Source organism: Centropristis striata, chromosome 5 (assembly GCF_030273125.1).
Source record: "Centropristis striata isolate RG_2023a ecotype Rhode Island chromosome 5, C.striata_1.0, whole genome shotgun sequence".
NCBI lineage: Eukaryota > Metazoa > Chordata > Actinopteri > Perciformes > Serranidae > Centropristis > Centropristis striata.
The window spans coordinates 8,400,006-8,422,976 of NC_081521.1; the positions used below are offsets into that span (position 1 = coordinate 8,400,006).

General features: G+C 36.6%; 1 protein-coding gene across 1 annotated transcript in view; it reads right to left on the reverse strand.

Annotated features, from left to right (window-relative positions):
- The window catches only part of LOC131971386 (copine-9-like), a 158,731-nt gene that overhangs the window by 92,136 nt on the left and 43,624 nt on the right, over positions 1-22,971 (reverse strand). Inside the window, exons 5-8 of the mRNA XM_059332809.1 lie at positions 17,462-17,565; positions 12,188-12,227; positions 11,158-11,244; positions 5,468-5,544 (exon numbers count right to left, since the gene is read on the reverse strand). Coding sequence (XP_059188792.1) covers positions 5,468-5,544; positions 11,158-11,244; positions 12,188-12,227; positions 17,462-17,565 — 308 coding nt within the window. The remainder of the gene's footprint in view (positions 1-5,467; positions 5,545-11,157; positions 11,245-12,187; positions 12,228-17,461; positions 17,566-22,971) is intronic.

The window sequence follows — 22,971 nt, forward strand, 5'->3', positions numbered from 1 at the left end:
ACAGTGTGTATGTGCTTACAGGCTAACAGTTAGCTCTGTAGCAGTACAGTGTGTATGTGTAATTAGAAATTGTATATCATCGTAGTCAACACTTTTAATTACTGTAAATCCAAGATTAGCACAAAACTTTTCCTGTCATGAACTGTAGAAAACACAGTTTTGCCGTAAAAATATAAAAATTTCATGTAAAATGAATGGAGAAACACCATGATGTCACAATAACACAATTACCCTTAAAAAAAGCAGAATTATTCAATGTAAATTACAGATTTTTTTTTTGCATTTTGTTGCTTTATTTATTGTGATAGATAGAAAGGGGGTGATAGAGGGGAAGACATGCGGCAAAGGGAGCTCAGGCCGGATTCGAACCCGGCTCCGCCGCAGCACACGGCATACATGGTAAGCGCTCTACCGGTGTGAGCTGGCTAGTAGGCTAGGTTCATTGTACTGCTAGCCAAACATTACATTACATTACATTCGAATAGTAATTTCAGCATTCATTGATTGATATTTTTTTTTACTATCAGATGTTATACTAGATATACTTGACTCCTGAAACTCATTCCAACAGCCCGACTGTGCAGCAGATAGGGCTGGGCGATATATCTATATAATTTTAAATGTGATATGGAATTAGATCATATTGCATATATTGATATAGTTCAAATTTGCACAGTGATCCTTGCTCCAAGCAAGCTGCGGCTCTTATTTAAGATTTTTTTTTTTAATTTAAATGTGCACTTTATGGAGCTTTTATTTAAAATAAGGTACTCCTGTTGTACAATATCTATGTTCACTTAAATAAATGGTTTCAATAAAACTACTTGTGACATATCATATTTGACTTTGACTGAACATTTGCTCTCACTTTGCGATAAACATATCAGGATATATATCGTATATCGATATTCAGCCTAAATATATGGGGATATGACTTTTGGTCCATATCACCCAGCCCTAGCGGCAGAAGGCATTTACAAGCTGTTATATACAGTTGAAACCAGAAGTTTACATACACTATATAAATAGACGCATATGCTTTATCCAGATGCCTGAAGGTTCCACATTCATCTGTTCAAATAATTATATCCAAGTATAAACACCATGGGAATGTCCAGCCATCATAGCGCTCAGGAAGGAGACGGGCTCTGTGTCCCAGAGATGAACGTGCTTTGGTCCAAAATGTGCATATCAACCCAAGAACAAAAGCAAAAGACCTTGTGAAGATGCTGGCTGAAGCTGGTAAGAGTGTGTCATTATCCACAGTGAAACGAGTCCTGAGACATGGACTGAAAGGCCTGGTTCATTAATCCTAACGGACCTAAAACTGGAAAAGTGATTGTCTGATTTCATGTCAGACAGTGAGAAAAAAAGCATATGTGTCTTTTTATATAGTGTATGTAAGCTTCTGATTTCAACTGTACTTCTGATGCATATCGTTAGCCTCATAGCATATTTGCCTAAGTCATATTTGAACGTTTTCGGGAAACAAGAAAATACACAATTTTTAGTAAGCTCATTGGTATTCTTAATTGATATTGTAACAGTAAGTTCAAGTAGAAGCATGAACAAGTTTGCATAAAAAATTAAACACATCGATTTCATAACAGATAAAAGTGATTTAGGCAGAATATGCCCTTACTAAGGCAATTTTTCTCTTACATATAAATAATGTAGTTTGGTTTGTATGTAGCGGCAAAAATGCCTAAGTCAAGGAGATGACTAAGGCAGAAAGTGATTTTGGACTCTAACAAGTGTTCTGATAGGCTGAGAACATAGGCAATAAGGCAGAAAGATGCAGCAGTGGTAGGAGAGTAAAGTTAGGCAGATATCACAATTTGGCCAAAAAATGACTTAGGCAATTATGCTATGAGGCGATATGCTGCTCTATGAGTGTTACTCTGAAGAACTGTTTCAGCTTCACAGTGTACAGGCAGACATGGGGGATTCCTTATATTTGCAATAAAACGGGTTCAAATCTGGCTCATACCTTCACTGACCTCACATCTCTCTGTCTCCCAGCCTTCCTTTTATTCCTCAGAATACAGTGTGTTAACCGAGTGAGAGCTATGCAACTGAAACTCCTACACAGGATTCATATATCTCCCTCTCAACGTCATAAATATAACCCTAATGCATCTCCATTGTGCCCCAAGTGTAAGATAGAAGGTGGTGCTCTGACACATTGTTTGTTGTACTGTAGAGAAGTACGGCAAATTATAGGGCAGAAAATGAATAAGACTCTGTCTATCAACAGCAAAAGTAACCCTTTGTATTTATTACTTAGTATATCTAATATGTCCATCACTGACAAGCTTAAAAGAAAACTTTATCAGACGCTTTCTGTGCTAGAAAGAGTATTCTTTTGAATTGGATCACAGATAAAACTCCATGTAAGGCTCAGTGGCAAAGATTATACTTGAATATGTTCTGCTGGACTATTTGACATGTAAACGTCACAACAACGAAGATGCCTTTCATAAAACATGGGAACCCCTTGTATCATAGCTCAGAGTGCTCTGCCTCAACTGGGACTAGGGCAATATATCAATATACAAGATATTTCGATATATTTTTAAATGTGATATGGAATTAGACCATATTGCATATATCGATATAGTTAAAAAAAATTGTTTCCCTTCTATAAATGCTGCCCTTACTAGAGTCTGTCATATTTAGTTCTTTTGTAATGTTCGTTATTCTTTTCTCATATTATGAGATATTTTTATTTAAGATTTATTTTTATTTAAATGTGCACTTTATGGAGCTTTGGCTTTAAAAGGTACTCCTGTTGTTATACAGTATTTATGTTATATATATTTCCTCTCACTTTGCGATAAAAATATCGGGATACATATCATATTCAGTCAATATTCAGTCAATATTCAGCCTAAATATATCGGGATATGACTTTTGGTCCATATTGCCCAACCCTAATTGGGACACTCTGCCTCATCATTTATTTGATTTACTTTTACTTCTGTATACCTTTTATTTTACTTATTTGTTGTGAATTTATTCTTACTTGTATGGGATATGACCCCTGAATCTTCTGCCTGTATGTATGGATTTGGATTTGAATATTATGTGAGCCAAATGTTTGTTTGTTTGCTTGTTTGTTTTGAGTTTTTGTCCTCCCTGTTGAAAACTAATAAACATATATTTAAAAAATAAAAAGAATACAGTGAATACAATAAAAGGGTTTGTGCTCGCAGTTAGAGTTGTTCTGATTCTGATACCATATCGGAAATTGCTCCGATACTGCCGAAATTGCTGGCATCGGTATCGGCGAGCACTGTAGACCAGGCACCGATCTGATACCACGTAAATTATTAAATTAGTAATCTATTTACTGCCTCGTTCTGCAGGGCTTCCCAAAGTGTGGTGCGTTGACCCCTGGGGGTGCACGGCCTGCCGCTAGGGGGGGCGCGAGATGAAAAATGTAATGGCGGTCTGATAATTACACAATTACATTTTCCCCCCTACACAATAAAGAGGTGTAAATAAACATTTCCTTTGTAAAATGTAAAATCAAAAACTGTAATATTAATTAATTAATTAATGCAGGCTATTCAAAATGCACTTCATCTTAAAATGAAGCGTAGAAGAAGTTCTCTTCCATTTTTCCAACCTGTGTTGTGATGACGGGTTGTTTTAGCTCCACGTTAATTTAAACTTTCTGCAATTTTTGTTTAACGCGGCTCAAAATATTATAACATTTTCCCAACTCACCTGCTTTCTGCCTCTGATCCTGAGCCTGTCATCATCCTCTTTGCTCTGAAAAGTGGAAGCTTGCGCATAACTTTGTTGCATTATATTGAAACTGTGTTTCAGATTAATTCAAATGCGAGAGCTCATTGTTGTGATTGTGATTATTTTATTATATGTGTTTTTTTAAGGTTGAAGGTGGGGGATTGGGGGTGCGTCAGCCTGGTTGGGACATAGAAGGGGGGTGCACGGCTAAAAACGTTTAAGAACCGCTGGGTTAGGCTAATATTGTGGCTGCACTTTAACTTAAATATATTACTTGATTTATTTATTAGGGCCTCGGGGCAATCGCACCGAGCACTGGTCCCATACAGCAATATCTGTAGGGACCAGTGCTGCACTACTGTTATACTGTGGATTTCTTCTTCTTCCTCTTCCGGACGCAATTTAGTCCCGCTACTAGTCCTACAACTTGAAGAGTTGCAGGACAAATTATACATCAAAACGCGCGGTTGATCGGGATCAGTGTGCTATTACTTTTCTCTACAGAATACGAATTTTTCGCAACATAAGTCGCGAAAAACTGCCCAAGATTTTGCATTGAAATGAATGGGATGGCCGACAAAAAATTAGCGAAAAAGAACAATAATTGGAGATTTTTAAACGTCTACTTCTCCGGCATAATTTCACCTAGAGACTCCATTTAAACTTTAAACAGTAGACACAAGTCTTGTGTATCAGCGTATTAATCCTCGTTTCGATAGGTCATATAGTTTTTTATCAATCCCCGTTCAATGACCATGATCATTTTTGGAGAAATTCTGAGATTATAATGGGTGTGTATTGCACGGAATGTTCGTGTCACAGTGTGTGACATCATCGCCAGAGTGTAGAGGGAGAGAAAAAATTGTCAAAAAATACATTTGAAAACTGCGCTCCAGGCCGCAAATTCCACTCTACAGAAATAATTTATACATAGAAACGTAGGAAAATTTGTCTTCTCACTCACAATCCTCTGGTAAAGCTGTCAGAGTTATAGTTTGGGCGTAGGACGCACAGATGATCCACCAACACGCACCAACAGCAACTTAAACTTTCTAGTTTAAGTTGCTGTTGCTCTACTGTTTTGTATACTGTTTTATTTAAAAGTAAATGTAAAAATAAATGGCTTGAATCCGCTGTATTTATTCATGTTTTACAAAGGGTTTAACCTGAGCCAGGCCACAATCACCACAATGATAATCATGGCACAGTCAAGCAGGTGCAGCATGTTTTTTTTAAATAACATACTGGTATTGGATTGGTACTTGGTATCGGATCATCTCTACTCGCAGTAAATGCATATGCCCACTCTTTGTATGTGTAAAAAACAAAATTTTGGAAGGCAGTTGCTTTTTTTGAAACATATAAAAATGTAATTACTACTTCAGCAATAACAGCTCAATGATGCTGCAGGATGATCTGACCTTTCATACTTTGATCCAACAATATAATAGATGAGGCTATTTAAACTTGGTGAATCTATACACATTGCATCGGTGAGATGACTCACATAGTGTTGTTTTCCACAGCAGCCTTCAATAAATATGGAACAAGACACGGAGGGGGACTCATTTCATTCTCACTTTGCCGGTCTCATTAAATTATTTATGTGCATAATTTCTATTATGAATATGATTCAACAACCTGAAAAAAAAAAGATGGCAAAAATGCCTCTTTAATACAGAAAACATAAACATAAGCAGGTTGGGGGACTTACGAGAGGGTCCTCTCCAGCCGTCCCCCTGTGGAGCCGATGATTTCTCCAAGGGTACAGAAAGTCTGGCCAAGAAAGTCCTGAGGGGGGAAAAGACAGAAGAGAGAGAATTAATTGCATGCCAGGGCCAAGATACCAGCCAACAGAGGAGCACCATAAATACGACCCACAGAGAACTTCAAGGGGAACTAATAGGCCTATGATTTTTCTTATTTTCTGCCATACATATAAAGTTAGTGTTGGGTGTTCAAATTAAACAGGGCCCAAGTTTTAAATGTGTTAAATCCGTGTGTAACAGAGTTATTGGGTGATTCCACTTGCCATGATTTAATCAACCAATACCAACAAGTTATATTGAAGTTTTGTATTTTATATAATATATAATATATATATATATATATATATATATATATATATATATATATATATACCATTGTACGTGACTGAGCCATGTCAGTGTACGAGGAGTGTGCCTGTGGTAGGTTGAATCGCACCCAGTCATACACATATTTTGATTGTTTATGGTAATTATTATTATTGTTTATGGCCTCGGGGCAATCGCACCGAGCACTGGTCCCTACAGCTATTGCTGTATGGGGACCAGTGCTGCACTACTGGTATACTGTTACTGTTATACTGTGGATTTCTTCTTCTTCCTCTTCCGGACGCAATTTCGTCCCGCTACTAGTCCTACAACTTGAAGAGTTGCAGGACAAATTATATATCAAAATGTGCCATTTGATCGGGATCTGTGTGCTATTACTTTTCTCTACAGAATACGAATTTTTTGCGACGTAAGTAAAAACATATGTAGACGTTCAGGAAGAACTCAGGATGCTCAAAGTGAAGTCGGATTAATGATAGGTATTATGGTTTTGCTAAAAATGCTTTCTGTTCGAGGCCAGAAATTTCAGTCTGTCCACCTCTGCTGTCACTGAGCCGGAACAGGTGCCAGTTAATTCTGTTGATTGCTTTGATCTGATTGCCTTTGATCTTTGATGTGATTACAGTTACAGATACACACACACACACATGCGCGTAAGCACGCACACTCATCACACATGCATACACATGCTTCAAACACGCACACACACACACACACAGGTAATGTTATGTGATTTTAATCACACACACACACACACACACATTTTGAGGTTAAAGGTCATAGGTTGCTGTATAAATAAATACTTGAAGAGGAATGCTTGTTGTAGGTGTGCTCCTTGTATATAATATAGTATCATAACATTACTAGTATTAATTGTTTGAAATCTCTGAATAATCTCATCATAGTGTACACACACCGGCAGCAGCCCCCATGGCCCTTTCAGAATTTCCCCAGAGGAAATTTTCTAGTTATATTTAATTTTCATACAATGTTGATGTGTTAATGCTCCCGTGTAATGTAGCGACATTATTTACACTGTCATAAATGCTTATTCAATCCATTGTACAGAAAGTGCTTAGATCATACTAGTTAGCTTAGCATGCTAGGTCGCTAATTTGCTTTTATCAATATGTGATAAGAAAGACTGGGTGTGTGCAGTGTGTGGTGTCTGTGGCTGACCAGGACTGTCCTCTTTGTGTTACCAGAATAAATCTGACAAAAAGACAGCAAGTGTGGATTCTTCTATGTTCTTCAAACACAACGCAGAGTCTGCATAGATTACACGTGTATCATTTGTTCTTTCCATTTTCAATTGGCAAAAATCAGAAATGAAAAATTGGCTGGTTATTTTGTTTTTTATTCTAACACAAAAAACGAAGAAAAAAAAGCTTGTTTTTTCATATTTCAATATTAGGCTCAGATCAAAAATTCATCTCCAAATTGTGACTAAATATCATCATCAACGAATCTTTATCACGTGACGAAAATAAGACGCAACGTAAATGCCGGTCATGTGGTGATAACTATAATTAAATGTATCATGCAATTTAGTTGAAGAATTACAACGAGACTAAATGGGGTTTACAAAATAAAAAAACTCTGCTAAAATGTCTCTTCATTTTCGTTGACTTAAACGAGACGAGAAAAAATGTTACACACACACACAATGAACACACAACACACACACACAATGAACACACAACACACACACACACACACACACATAGTGAGGACGCTAGCCAGCTGAAGCATAGTGAGTGTGTTACTCGATGTTAAGTTAATGACGGCTAGTTCTAGTTAAAATAAAAGGAATTGTTGTGGGAATATTTTGAATTTCACTGTTCAGCTCAGCAGCTGCACAACAACTGCGGCCGCCATTGCTAACTGCACAGCAGACGCTGCTTATTGTAAACAAACCCGCATGCTAACTGTACACGTGGTGTCCACCGCTGGTCGTACAACGTACGACACATGCACAGAGTGTCCGGTGCAAAACGGAGGTCGCTTAGTGAACACATGCTGCTGCAGCACATACACACTGTACTGCTACAGAGCAAACTGTTAGCCTGTTAGCACATACACACTGTACTGCTACAGAGCTAACTGTTAACTGCTAACTCTTAAAGGAGCCACGCCTCTCTTAAAGTGGATGCATTATAACACAGACTTTTTATGCTTTTTTAGTAATACTGCAAATGTTTGACAGGCAGTATGAATTGCCAAAAATAATATAATTTAATACAATATTATCTCAGAGCAATTTCTGTTAACAGAGCCTGAGATGGAAACAAATTTTATTTGTTTTGATTGTAGTTTATTTTCACCGACTAAAACTAGACACGGATAGTCACAATAGTCACGGATAATTCTGACTAAAATAAGACTAAGTTGCTCAGACGTTTAGTAGACTGAAACTTGACTAGACTCAAAAGAGTATGAACGTGACTAAAACTAATAAAAACTAAAATGACAGCTTGACACAAAGACTAGACTAAGACTTCAACTCAAATGAAAACCTGCCGCAAAAAACAACACTATTCCTAATGTCATTCATTTCTGCCCACTTTTGGATCACATTTTTGCTGGAACAAGTTTTATTGGTAGTTTTTCACAGTAAAAGTGCTGCAATACTTAGTTATAGTCCTGTCCAATCTGTAATGATGGTGGTACAGTATGTATGAACCTGAAAATTAGTATAACAGATTCCCTTTAAATAACACTACTACTACTACTACTATCATCCCTCTGTTCATATCAGCCCTTAAGGCATCCCTTCATAATGCTTTTTTTATGTAAGTGACTGGATAATAAATCCACAGTCCTTCCAAGCAAAAATGTAGTCCAATGTTTCTCTCGGGCTAACATTGTTTCAGCAGTCTGTGTAACACAAATAATGAGGATGTCCTTCACACTTAGTCTCTTTGTACCTCCTTATATTTCAGATTAAAGCTTTTGCAGTGTGGTTCTCCTACAAAATATGACTGGTGGCTGTTTTAAAAAGACTGTGAAACTGAACTACTTGGTTATTTTTAGGCACCGAAGCTGCTCAGCTAAGGTTGAGAAAAACAAACAGGGTAGTTCTACTTCCATACAGGTTCATCTCAATCAATTAGAATATGATGAAAAGTCCATTTCCAGAACTTCAAGTCAAACAGCCCCAACCAAGTATTGAGTCATATAGATGGACATACTTTTCAGAGACAACATTTATATATTAAACATTTAAAATTGGTCTTCTGTAATATTACATTTTTTTGAGGCACTGAATTTTAGGTCTTCATTAAATGTAAGCCATAATCATTATAATTAGAAGAAATAATAACAGACATGAAATGTTTCATTCTGTGTGTAATGGATCTATATAATGTGTTATTTCCACTTTTTGAATTGAATTACTGACAAGCTTTTCTATCATATTCTAATTTATTGAGATGCACCTGAGATGTACATAACTTCTAACGTGGATATGAACAACAGAACTGAACACGAACATTCGTCACTTTGGGAAAAACCTGGGGGCTAGCTTCATCCATCCAGCACCCTCCCGCCCGCCCTTTAGGGTATGTAGAACATGATAATGTATTAAATCCCAGATAATGTAATAACCCCAATAATGTAATAAAAATCTGCACTTGGGTCCATTAAAAATGTAATAAAACCTGATAATGTAATAAAGTGGATTTCCCAATAATGTAATACACTTTTTTACCAATAATGTAATAAAGTATAACATTAATGGGAGGTTATTACATTATCAGGTTAGCCTTCATTTCCCAACTCCTGATAATGTAATAATTCCCCAATATTGTAATAATTTAACAGCAGACCCCCCATTACTTGGGTTCAAGTGGTGATACTGTGTATCAACTCTAGCTCAAGAGCTCTAGCGCCACCAACAGGTCAAAGTTGAATGTTTATTCACTTTTGACCCGTTCATCCTTTTTTCACAAAGGATGTATCACTGGAACCCTTGGGCCAATCCAAGCTCAATGCATCCTCAATGGTGGTTTTCGGCCATATTGGATTTTCCGCCATCTTTGATTTGATCAAAAACCTTCCATTAATGTTATACTTTATTACATTATTGGTAAAAAGTGTATTACATTATTGGGAAATGCACTTTATTACATTATCGGGAAGTTATTACATTATCAGGTTTTATTACATTTTCAATGGACTCAAGTGCAGATTTTTATGACATTATCTGGGTTATTACATTACCGGGAATTTATTACATGATCAGGTTCTACAGGGTACTTAATTGGCTTTCATTCTGCTTTGTTGCTTAACCGGACAAAATTTCATTGGAGCTAGAAAATCCAGTGCATTCATTTTGTTTTTGTAATATCTACATACTGTTCATGAGACAAGCCTGCCTCCATTACTTCTATTAAAATCACTTTTAGAAGGGATTTCTTGATACCAGTATGAACAGCAACCTATTACAGCAAATCAAACCATTATTCATATGGGCACCTGACTACCGCCTTAATAAAAACTTGAAAAAATCTTAATCAATGTTTTAATAAAAACAGGATCCACCATTCTCTACAACACCACAGTGTGCTCAGATGGTTACAGATTCACATTTATTTGAAGAACTGTAAAATGTTCTCACCATTTGAGTTTTTAAGTTGGCACAGGGGAACCACCTCATTAAAATATATGAACATTAAACTAATTACTCTACACATTTCTGGACCTTGTGTGCTTTCATAAACAGGGTAACCACTGATGATCATAGGCTCAATAGCAATTATAAATGACCATCAAACCAAAAGGGATGGTGATAAAGTTATTAGAAGTTATTAAAGTTCCATTAAAGTTTAATCTCGATTTTATTGATGTGTCACTTTAAATTAAACCTTAAATTTAGGGTTTCATTACACCTTTTATTATGAGCATGCATCAACCCAACTAGGTCAAAGCCTGGAAGTACTAGTAGGGTGCATTATTCATGTTTTTATTTTTTATAAAAGCACAAGAAAAAAAATGTTTTCCTCTTCAATCAGCGTTTTCATTGAATCACAGAGTTTGAAGTTTACAACCAGCCTGCACACGACAAAGAAAAAAACATATGGCAACATGAAAAGGCAAAGAGATGACACAACATTATAAAACTCCTGCACAGCAACAAGGGCACAGCACTATGGGTTGATGTTTGTCGTGTGTGGGTGAGCAAGTGTAGGTGTGTTTGTGTGTGTGTGTGTGTGTGTAGCTCCTGTAAATGTCCTGACATGCACAATCTGCTGTCTCAAACAACAACAGCTGCTTTCACTTTGAAGTCGAGTTCTGAAAGTTGCTTTACCTGAGCGAGTGATAAAATGTAGACAGACAAAATGAAGAACAAGACTACGTGGGAAGCTTTCCGGGATGAGAGCTGTTGGTGTGTGTCCTTGATGGAATGAGATGAAAGAATGGGAGAAAAATACAAGTAAATTAAAGTGGATGAAACACGGAAAATTCTCTTCAGGCAACACAGAAACATATTGGAAAATAAAGAGTGAAAAGAATGAAGGATATTACAGGTAGTACTAGGACTTAAGAGGATAACACAATCTGCATACGTCACTCACCTTCTGCTCTCCCACATGAGTTGATTTGTGAAGAATAAGAAAAAAAAGGCTTAGTCACAAGATGCACACACTGTAAAAAAAAATCTAAAAAAAAAAAAAAAAAATGTTTTTACGGTAAAAAAACAGCAGATGTGGTTGCCAGAACTTTACCGTAATAAACGGTGCAACTTTTTGTAATAATACCGTAAAATTATATTAGCACTGATTTCACCTTTAAGATTGCCATTTTATTCCATATTTTACCATAAAAAAATAAAAAGGTTTTCCATCAAAAGAAACACTGTTCTGCCATATAATTGACAAGAAAATACTTGAGTTAAAGCCACATGAATTAAATTAATTTCACAGATAGGGTGATTACACTTAACAGTGAGAAAAAGTATTTTTACAAAAAAAAAACACCGTGCCATTATATTTTACAGTGGAGTAATGTATTTTTTTTTTTTTAAATGAAAAAAAAAATACTGTTTTGGCTTTACAGTGTTTCATTGTTACTGAAGCCGAATTAACCCATTTATCATTTTACGGTCTTTTACTGTCATGGTTTAGCAGTTTTCCACCGTAAAATCTACAGACATTTTTTACAGTGCATCCCACATATATTTATTCATGCTAAATCATCATCAGCTGCTGACCTCATTCAATGTAAATTAGCTTTAACAGTGTGAGCAATGCTGAATGCAATGCAATCAATTTGAGGGCTGATGGAAGTTGTCAGCTCTGAGTCAAAACTGTCATTTGAGTTCGACATACTCTACTTACATGTTTGGAAATGTTGCAGCTTCTGGAGTCCACATTGTACCTGCAAGAAGATTAGAAGAGACATTGCATTTAAAGAGATTTACAGCTTGTCTGATATTTGTCTTCAAGCTGTTTACTTCCAGAAGTACGGAAGCCCTAAACAGCCATGCATTCATTATTTTTCCCTCCGTTTTTTCATGATAGCGAGTTAATTTCATTTGTTTTCTCAAGATCTCGAGAACCATTCATGATCTTGAATTTATTATCTTGTTATCTCGGGAAAACAAAGTTTTGTTTTCTCAAGATCTCGAGAAAATGATCTTGGGAAAACTACTGTCATTTTCCCAAGATAACAAGATCATTTTCTCGAGATCTCAAGAAAACAAATGAAATTAACTCATTATCACAAGAAAATGGAGGGAAGAAAATATATGAATGCATGGCCGTTTAGGGCTTCCGTACAGAAGCTTAATTTCCTTGCTTCATTTTTTGTGTTAGGCAGTAACACATTACTGAGTAAAGCTTGTGGTTTAATAGAGGTTCTATGCCAGCAGAGACTGTATACCAAATCGGACACATCTGCAATGTCGTACTTTCAGTGTTTTCACGGTCATTTTGAACACGATCGCCACCACCAGTATAAGTATAATTGATTTATACATATTTAACAATCTACATGTGAAATTTAATTTATGTACATGGAAATTTACATGTCTAATTACAATACGAACGTAACTCTGATGAGATGAAGCAGTAAGAAAGATCTTAAAAGTACATCTATATTTTTACTGTACTGTATTTTATTGTGAAGGACAGAAGTACGGTCCAGGTGTGTTGATAACAATGGTTGATAACGGCGATATTTATTTGGCTTACCCAGAAACATCCCATTTCCCCCGAAAACTAACGTACAACAAAAACAATATACGGTTTTAAAGATAACAAGTAAGGCTTTAGTTTCACACCATTTCATTATTTGGAATATTAACACGATCATTTATATTAGTAGTTAATGTGAAATTTTGATAGAATCTTAGCTGAACGTTGCCCTATTTGGGATACAGTTATGCTATTAATCCCAATAATGCTATAACATCAAAACAGAATGTCATGTAACAGTTAGGAGAAATTGAACTTTTATTTTGAAGAGGTGACTTTTATTTTGGTGACTCTTCGGTCTCTTTACGTTAGAGGAGTCCCGTTTTTGTTATCTGCAAACTTCTTGATTCTTGTGACATTGCCAGTGAGTATGTTTATTTGTATTTGTATATTTGTTTCGGAGGATTTAGTTATATATGTTAGAAGTTATATTTGTTATATTTGACTTATGCACATGATTAACATTGTCTGTATTATTTGTTTATTTTCAGTTTTACCTTTTCTTCATTAAAATCCTGCCAAGAACTGATCATCGGAGGAGATTTTTGGAGAGATGAGTTGAGCTGACTGTTTCATAACTCAGATGAGAACAGTACACAGAAGATAAATATATTTGTTGACATAGGGGAATGGAAACCAGTGTTGCCAACTTTATGATTTTCACACTAGTTTAAGTGACTGTTCTGACCCTCTTTGCAACTGTATTCAAAAAAATCTAGCAAGTTTTTCAAACCACAAGGGAAAAAACAAGTAATATTCAGTATTATACTGTAATTTGTTACCGTGCATGATACTCAGAGAATTCCCAGCATGCACAGACAGACAGCTGGCAGAACCACAAAGCTTTGTGAAAACTATCCCAATCCCCAACCCCTTTCCAGTTTTGATATACACTACTGATCAAAAGTTTTAGAACACACCAACTTTTCCAGAATTTAATTGAAAATGTTGCAGTTTAATGTCTCAGTGTACTCTGAAATTAATGCACATTTGAAAACATTTAAAATTCTTTATTGAGCATGATAGTGTTTTGAAAGTAAAAAAAAGATTCAAAATCACATTTTATGTTGGACTAAAGGACTAAAAAAGACACAAAATGACAAAAAAAAGACACAAAATGACAAAAAAGACACCAAAAGACACAAAATGACTTAAATAAGACACAAAATGACCAAAAAAGACACAAAAAGACACAAAATGACTTACAAAGACATGAAAAGAATTCAAAAATGGACAAAATAGCCCAAGACTCCATAGAGTTAAGTTGTTAATCGACTTCTTGTTTCCTGAAAAAGGCCTACTTGTATAATGCTGAAATGTACATTATTTTTCAGTTTTGGTTAAGCTTACCTTTTTTTATTTACCTCTGGCAGTTCACCGCTTACCTTTGTACCCTTTCAAGCTGTTCATTTGACTTGAACTGCTTGAATTTCAATAAAAAACTGGAAAAATTGGGGTGTTCTAAAACTTTTGACCGGTAGTGTATAACAGTGTGAAATGCCTTACTTTAAAAAAATAAAAAAAAAAGGAGGTCTAACTAACTCTGACTAGATATTTGCTTGTGTTGTACTCTCAGATACACGTTGCTTTGGATAAAGCGTCTGTTAAATGAAATTGTAACATTGTAACTACAATGAAATGACTACTGTGGGGACTAACATCACAAATGAATACAACTGAGGTGTGAGAATCCTCATGAGTTTCAGCTTTCCAGTCATAACCAATTTATGCTATTCCAAGACTGTTAAGAGACCCCAGAAGGCTAGAATATTCAAATACAATAGGCGAACATAACACATTTGTACTGAATAGTGGCCACTGGGAAAGTCTCAGGCCACGCCCTCGGTCCTCGGTGTGTCTCCATTACAAAAAAGGCCCCAGAAGGATTTACGAGACTCTGGAGGTGACGTATGGTTTCCGATTGTCACGTAATCACTTAGTGACAGTTTTGACCGTGACGTCCAACCTGGTCTCACAGAAATCCGTGAAATAGCCATGGATTTGCTTAACTCAAAATCTGTGGAATAGCCACAAAATCACTCAAATTTTCGTGAAACTGACACGGATTTCGCTACAATGCAAGTTAATGACAGTCATATCCCAACCTGGTTTTTGTTCCTATTGGTTTGTTCCAAGTCACGTGACTTTCAAGGTCCCGGCGGTCAGAACAAAAAACATGGCGGACAGTTCTCTCATTTTTAGTGAAAAAATCAATATTTTGACTTTGTTTCTGCATAAAAATGGATTTTGATCACATTTCTAGCAAGAAATATATGTTTTATTTTCTAAATATTCACTCAGTGAATGTACATAATCACTTTGTGGCGAAGATCTCGCCAGAAAAAGACGATCCGCTGTGTTTTATTTTGAAGAAAACAAGGGTGTTCTAATAATGATACTTTTTTCCATTACTGTTTGTCAAAACTCTTTTCAAGTGTTTAACACATTTTTCCCATATTTTATTGCTTTAGAAACTCAATGACTAAAAAACCCAAGACAAGCCGAATATATCTGAAAGTGCTGTTGTCTTGAAATGCAGTAACTGGGTTATTTCACAAAGTTTATTATTTGGGGAGTGAAACTAGGAAATAAGCTTCCAAAGCAGAAGAGTTGCTCTGAGGTTTAAATTATGTACACCACCAGCATAATAGTATCATCATAAACAACATTCCTGTCCCATTTTTATGTTCAACCTGTATACCAGCTATTCTCAACCTTGTCGCGAGATGATTTCTGGGGGTCGCCAAATCATTTTGGAAGTCAGCTCTGTCTCCACTGTGTTAAAGTGTTCATGTGTTAATGTGTTTTAGTCCTTTTTGGTCACTTAATGTCTTTTTTTGGTCATTGTGTATGTTATTTGGTCATTTTGTGTCATTTTTTGATCATTTTGTGGTCAATTTGTGGCTTTTTGGTCATTTTGTTTCCTTTTTTTGGTAATTTTGTGTCTTTTTTTAGTCATTTTGTGTCTTTTTGGTCATTTTGTTTCTTTTTGTGTCATTTTGTGTCTTTTTTTGATCATTTTGTGGTCATTTTGTGTCTTTTTGTGTCATTTTGTGTCTTTTTTGATCATTTTGTGTCTTCTTTGGTCATTTTGTTTCCTTTTTTGGTAATTTTCTGTCTTTTTTGTCATTTTGTGTCTTGTTGGTAATTTTGTTTCTTTTTTGGGTCATTTTGTGTCTTTTTTTGGTCATTTTGTGTCTTTTTTTTTATCATTTTGTGTCTTCTGGTCATGTTGTGTCTCTTTTGGTCAATTTGTGTCTTTTTTGGTCATTTTGTTTCCTTTTTTTGGTCATTTTGTTTCTTTTTTGGGTGATCTGAACTGTGCGTGTGAGATTGTGTTGAGTGAGCGGGGGTCGCGGACAACATGCATGCTAAATTGGGGGTCGCGACTCAAAAAGGTTGAGAACTACTGCTGTATACAAGCATCAGCCCTACAGGCCCCGCTGAGCATTAAAAGCACATTTCTGTGCCTGATTAAAGCTACAAAGGCATGTAAGTGATCCCTCCCAGGTATTGATTGGGGGTAACAGGTAAGTGCAGTGAACAGAATAGCCAAGTGGGTATACAGACACTAATTTAATCAGTGGGGCTATCAAGCAACCTTGGCCAGTGACCCTTCTTACAGCCCTCCTCTGTGATTGGACATCCCGGTATTTAATCTGAGCAGTGATTAGCCTGTTCCTTTATCCTAACCAGGCAAAAGCAGCTTTTTCGCTGGAGTAAATCCCTGCAGAGAGAAATTCAAATGTAATCAAAAGCATTGCTATTTTTGGTTACTCCAGAACCAAGCTGAGGTATCTACATCGTAGAATTCACTTAAAAGTGAATTAAACACGAGATATTTCAAAGTTTATCTGAGATTTTCCAGATTTTGCCAGTTCTTAAAATGTTTGGGGTTGGCTCAGCTGCCATGAAAATCTCTTTATCAAACAACCAGAAGAATGAGATTTGTTTTGTGACACTGTTAGTGAGAAGAATCATTCTGCTGAACTGGAAACAAAAAAATCCTCCAGTCGATCAAGCTTTAATAAATGATATAATGAAACATTTGCAGTAAGAACAATATATAGATAAATACCTTTTACACAATATGGCAGCCATTTATACCAACTATCATCCCATGAAAAAATTACCTGTAAATTTTAGAACACTTGACACCCTCCAAGTTGTATTATTACTATTTAAATCTCTTTCTTTTATTTGTAAACCCTATTATCGTTTTGATATTTGATTTGACTCCACCTATGTTTTTTATTTTTTTATTTATTGCTTTTATTTCTCTACTATCATTCTGTTCTTTCGTGTTAATTGATGCTTGAAATCAACATATATCTACTTTATTTTTGTATGTGAACGAAAGAAAAAACCCCAATAAAGAGAAGTTGGGGGAGAAAAAAAAGTGAATGAAATACTTACACATCAAACCTTAGATTTTGTTTTTCTTCGAAGAAGAAATCCAGGACGAACTTCCTGACGAAATCTGGATTTCGAGTGTTATCGATTACCTCCGTCCTGCCAAACTACAAAAAAGAAAAGGAAGTGATAGTTGGTGGTAATAAGAACACAGACCAATTTATCCTTGAAGGAACATTATGGGGGATAAACCACAGAGCAAGTGGACCACATAGAAGACATTTATGATGTTTTTTTTAAATACTACCCCTAAATGTCAAAGATCTGTGATTTGACATATAAGTTACATTGGGCGTTTATGGTATTTAATTTCATGATATTTCATATTTTAATATCAATTAACTCCACACCTTTTCTGCTTACAGAAACATACATTTTTCTATCTCCACAACATACACTACTGGTCAAAAGTTTTAGAACACACCAACTTTTCCAGATTTTAATTGAAAATGATGCAGTTTAATGTCTCAGTGTACTCTGAAATGAATGCACATTTGCACCATTTAAAATTCTTGATTGAGCATGATCGTGTTTTGAAAGTAAAAAAAAGATTCAAAATCACATTTTATGTTGGACTAAAGGACTAAAAAAAGACACAAAATTACAAAAAAAGACACAAAATGACTAAAAAAAGACACAAAATGACTTACAAAGACATGAAAAGAATTCAAAAATGGACAAAATAGCCCAAGACTCCATAGAGTTAAGTTGTTAACCCATTTCTTGTTCCCTGAAAAAGACCTACTTGTATAATTCTGAAATGTACATTATTTTTCAGTTTTGGTTAAGCTTACCTTTTTTATTTACCTCTGGCAGTTCACCACTTACCTTTGTACCCTTTCAAGCTGTTCATTTGACTTGAACTGCTTGAATTTCAATAAAAAACTGGAAAAATTGGGGTGTTCTAAAACTTTTGACCGGAAGTGTATATTAAGATTGTGACATTAATAGTGCTGTTTAAGAACAATTATTTTTCAGATTTGTTTTTAAGTAACACAATAATAAAAAACAAAACAAATAAACTCTAATAGAAAATGCAATAAAGGACACCCTATTAACCCTTTATCAGACAAAGAACTATATTTGGTAACTTCAGTGGATATCTAAATGGTCCCCATGTCTCTCTGTTTGGTCGTAGAACCACATGGATTTTTCTTCCAGCTAATCAGCAAAGATCAAAGACATCTGACCAATCAGTATGATAATAATATAATAATAATAACTTTATCGACCTGGACCTCCAATGTAAAAAAAAACAAACTGCAAGAAACAGTCGTACAAATAGAGTTATTCTTCAATGACTTTCCAAATTTACTAGATAAAAGTGGCAAATCTACAAGAAAAAAAGTCACAGATTTAAGGGATTTAAAGTGGCAAATCTGCGCCAAAAAAGTTGCAGATTTACGAGAAAAAATTGGGGGAAAAAGCAACTTTTTTCTCACAGATTCACCACTTTATATCTCATAAATCTGCGCATTTTTTTCCTGGTAGATTTGCCACTTTAATCTCGTAAACTTTTTTTCTCAAAATATTACCCCCCTCCCCCCAGGTCTGTATGTTTTTTTACACATTCTGGCAGTATGTAATATCCTCCAATATTCTCTAGGGTTGAAATTTGGAAGTGTTCTATTAAGGGTTAAGGTTCCCATAATGCTAATGGTAATGCTAATCCTTAACTTTAAGCATGCTGACATGTGTCTTTGTCCAAATGTTGGCAATTTTCCCTGTAAATTTGCACCTTTTTAGTTGTTTTGTCACAATGACTGCCCTATTGAGGGTTAATGGATTAGAATTGTTAAATGGGTTTAAACTTAGCCTAGTAACAAATAATACGCTTTTTGAAATTAGCTACTATTTTAGATTTCTGTTTCCAGTCACAGCCACATTTAGGAGAAGTCACTTCTTGTCAAAGTCAGATGACCATCACACCAGGGTGTTGAGTATGTGTCGCTTAGGGATTTAATGAGTTAATGTGATAGTCTAGACGGATTTCAGAATAAAGGCCTCCTATAAGAAGTGAGGAGCATTTATGGGTACAAGTCGGGAACCGGCCTACTTTACTTATTTCAAGGGTGCTGAGTCCAAAAAAAATGGCTCCCAAGCGAAATTTTGAGTTTTTGACCTTCTAATTTATATCAAATGGCCAATTGCCCATCTTGCACAGACATTGGACCATTTCCCCTTAGGTTTTTTGTAAGTAGGCAATCAAGATGAGGAAATTAAGTTTCTGGATCTATAGTCTAGGGTCAGAGCAAGGATATAGTGGAGGCTCAGTGCCTTTTTATGTATATATATATATGTATGTATGCAAAATACCAACTGGAACATTTAAAAGTGATATTGATTGAATATTAATGTCGGCCTTAAAAAAACACACAAATAATGCTTAATTTCACCTTAAAAGTTGGTATTTTGCATATATATAAATATACATAAAAAAGAAACTGATCCTCCACTATATCCTTGCTCTGACCCTAGACTATAGATCTAGAAACTTAATTTCCTCATCTTTGATTGCCTACTTACAAAAAAACTTGGGGAAAATGGTCCAAAAACTGAGCAAGATGGGCAATTTGGCCGCCATATTGATATGCAAATGAGGTCAAAAACTCAAAACTTGTACCCATAAATGCTCCTCACTTTCACTTTTTGGACAATTCGGTCTAGACTATGAAGCATAAAGGGAGATTCTAGAAGATTTAAAGTCACCGTGGGTTCTTATGGGTTAAGATCACACTAAGAAAAATACACCAGAAAAACAAGTGAGTAACAGAAATGAGATTCAGCAGCAACACATATTACCATAGTAACATTTCACACAGGATTGGAAAACATAGAAAATATGACCAGCTCCATTGTGCTCTGTGCTGAATCTTGTGTCTCCAGAGAAATTAGAGCTACATTTGACCCAACTTTGAGCCCGCGGAGTCCCAGGTCCTGGCTCCCCTCCTGGGCCGAGCCGTCTCTCCATCTCCCTGACAACCACCCGGTAATCCCCCCGGTGGACTGCCAGCCTCGCCTCCGCGGCCCGGCCCCGACAGCACCGTGTAATGAGCTATTGATCCTGGCACTGCCTCACTGCAGCCTCAATACCTCGATTCATGTCTTTAGTGCCCAGCCCACATAATCCGTCCTATCAGCTGCGTCCCCAGACTAACCATTACCAAGAACACACAGGGGACTGTAGTGGACCTCAGTGTCTCCCTGCCCTATCGACCCAAAAGGAAAATCCCATGATATTTCCTTGTAGTGCTACTATTTTTGGGGCTGGAGGCTTTGGTTTGAAATCTCACTCAGCCGTGATTGGTTAATAGGTGCTGAACCGTGCATGAAGGTTAGAGAATTGCTTTGTTACTATGAGAGATGTGTTTCTCTGTCCTGGAGCAGAGCAGTTGGAAGACAATTGTTTTCAGCATGGGCTATTAGGTAGAACTATCAAATGGGTCTGTAGGGGGCGCTCGTGAGTAGTGATGGAGTAGACGTGCTTTTCCACTGCTCCGTGCCATCTTCTTCATTTTATTATTATATCATTGCACTTCAATATTATCTTACGCTGGGTCCTACTTTAAACCATGCTGTAGCCTGTCGGAAGTGGTTTTGTGTCAAAATGCCTAAGAAAGACGATGGTCAGAGGGATACATCTAAGACGAGCTCATCGGCCGCTAGCAACGATGCTATATTTGCGGCTATCGCTAACCACGGTGTGGAGCTCGTTAAAATCACCTCGCAATCGAAGCATCTGTATCATCGATTCAGAAGAAACACCATGAAACTGAGCGTCGCTTTGATGACTTTGATGAAGCCCTGTCAGCTGCTGATGGTCGCATAAATACTCTGGAGGCTACTTGCAACGAGCTACAGGTGGCTAACGGATTCCTCAGAGCTAAAGTAAACAATTTGGAGGGTCGCTCCCGCCGACTCAATGTCAGAATCGTGGGCATTAAAGAGGGGGAGGAGAAAGGCAACCCCACTGATTTTGTTTCTAAGCTGATACCAGAGCTACTCGGCCAAGATAACTTCAGCAGACCCGTGAAAATAGACCGGGCTCATCGTATCCTGCGACCTAAGCCTCAGCCTAATGAGCGTCCGCGCATCATCATTGCCAAGGTCCACAATGACCGAGACGTGGTCAGCATACTGCGGCTCGGCTGCTAACAGGCACCCCTGCACTACCACGGTGAGAGAGTCTCCATTTTCCCCGACTACATGGATATATATATTTATATATATATATATTTATTGATATATATTTATTTACATTTATTCATATATATATATATATATATTTATATTGCACTATACCTTTATTGTTCCCCTTTTGTTCCTGTAAGTCGCTTTGGATAAAAGCGTCTGCTAAATGACTTAATGTAAATATATTGAGTCTTGCCATAATGCACACATTATGTCAAAAAACAGTCAGTTTTCTATTAAAGCACAATGATCTTCTCATAGTGTGTGTGGCTGACAGGGAGATGTTTACTCTGCTGATTGCAGTGCATTTCATGTCGTGTTTTTGATTAAAGCCTCGCTCATGGAATAAAGAAGGTGTGAGGTTTCTGGAAGTGAGGGGATCAACGATGACAAAGCCTTCACTGACACATCAGTGTTGACTTTGATTTTGCAAATGGGTAAATACACCAACTAAAGACAGGATGTCGTAGGCAAATAGGATGAGGGGGAAATGGAGCTGGGGGATGATATGGAAATATCTTTGTGGGGAAAAAAGAAGCTGAAATTCAAATAAGCAGTAATGAATGGAGAGTCACATAACCCCACGTAAAAAATAAAAAAAAAGAGTGACAAAGGGCGAGACGGCATAAAGTGGAGAGGAGCAGACAGTGCATATTTGATGAGACGAAAAGGAATCTCCCCTCTTTTTCTCCAAGCCCTGAGTCATGCTAAAAATTCTTTTTGTCTAACATCTGCAAATGAGATCCATTTTATTTATTTATTCCTTAACCTTTACTATTAATTCATCACTTTGGGTCAGCCACATTAAGCTTTTTTCCCCCTATGTGAGTCAATTTCAGATGGTGGTTACACTTCTGTGAGCAAGTGAAGAGGTTGACACTTTCAATTTTCTACAACAATATTCTTGTGGTTTGCAGTCAGTTTCCTCTGGACTTCATCTTCATAACCCCCTCTATAAGACGTGATGGAGAGTCAGTAACATCAGGAAAAATTTAACTAACTGGACCAATTTAGCCTTCCTGAATGAAAACTCTGTTATATGGCAGACACTTGCACAGGTCCAGGGGCCTAAAGTGTCAGGAGCCCCCTGGCTTCCATTACAATGGTCACTCAAAGAGACAAGAACCAACAAGGAAGAGACTCAAAAGGACAACAAAGAAATATTAAATGAATACAAGGAGACACAAAAAGAGTACAAAAAGACCAAAACAACTAATAAGATTTGCAAAAGAGCTGCAAATAGAGAGAGAACACAAAGCCACTCATAATGAATACAAAAACACTAAAAACAACTACACAGGGTTACAAAACAGCTGCAAATA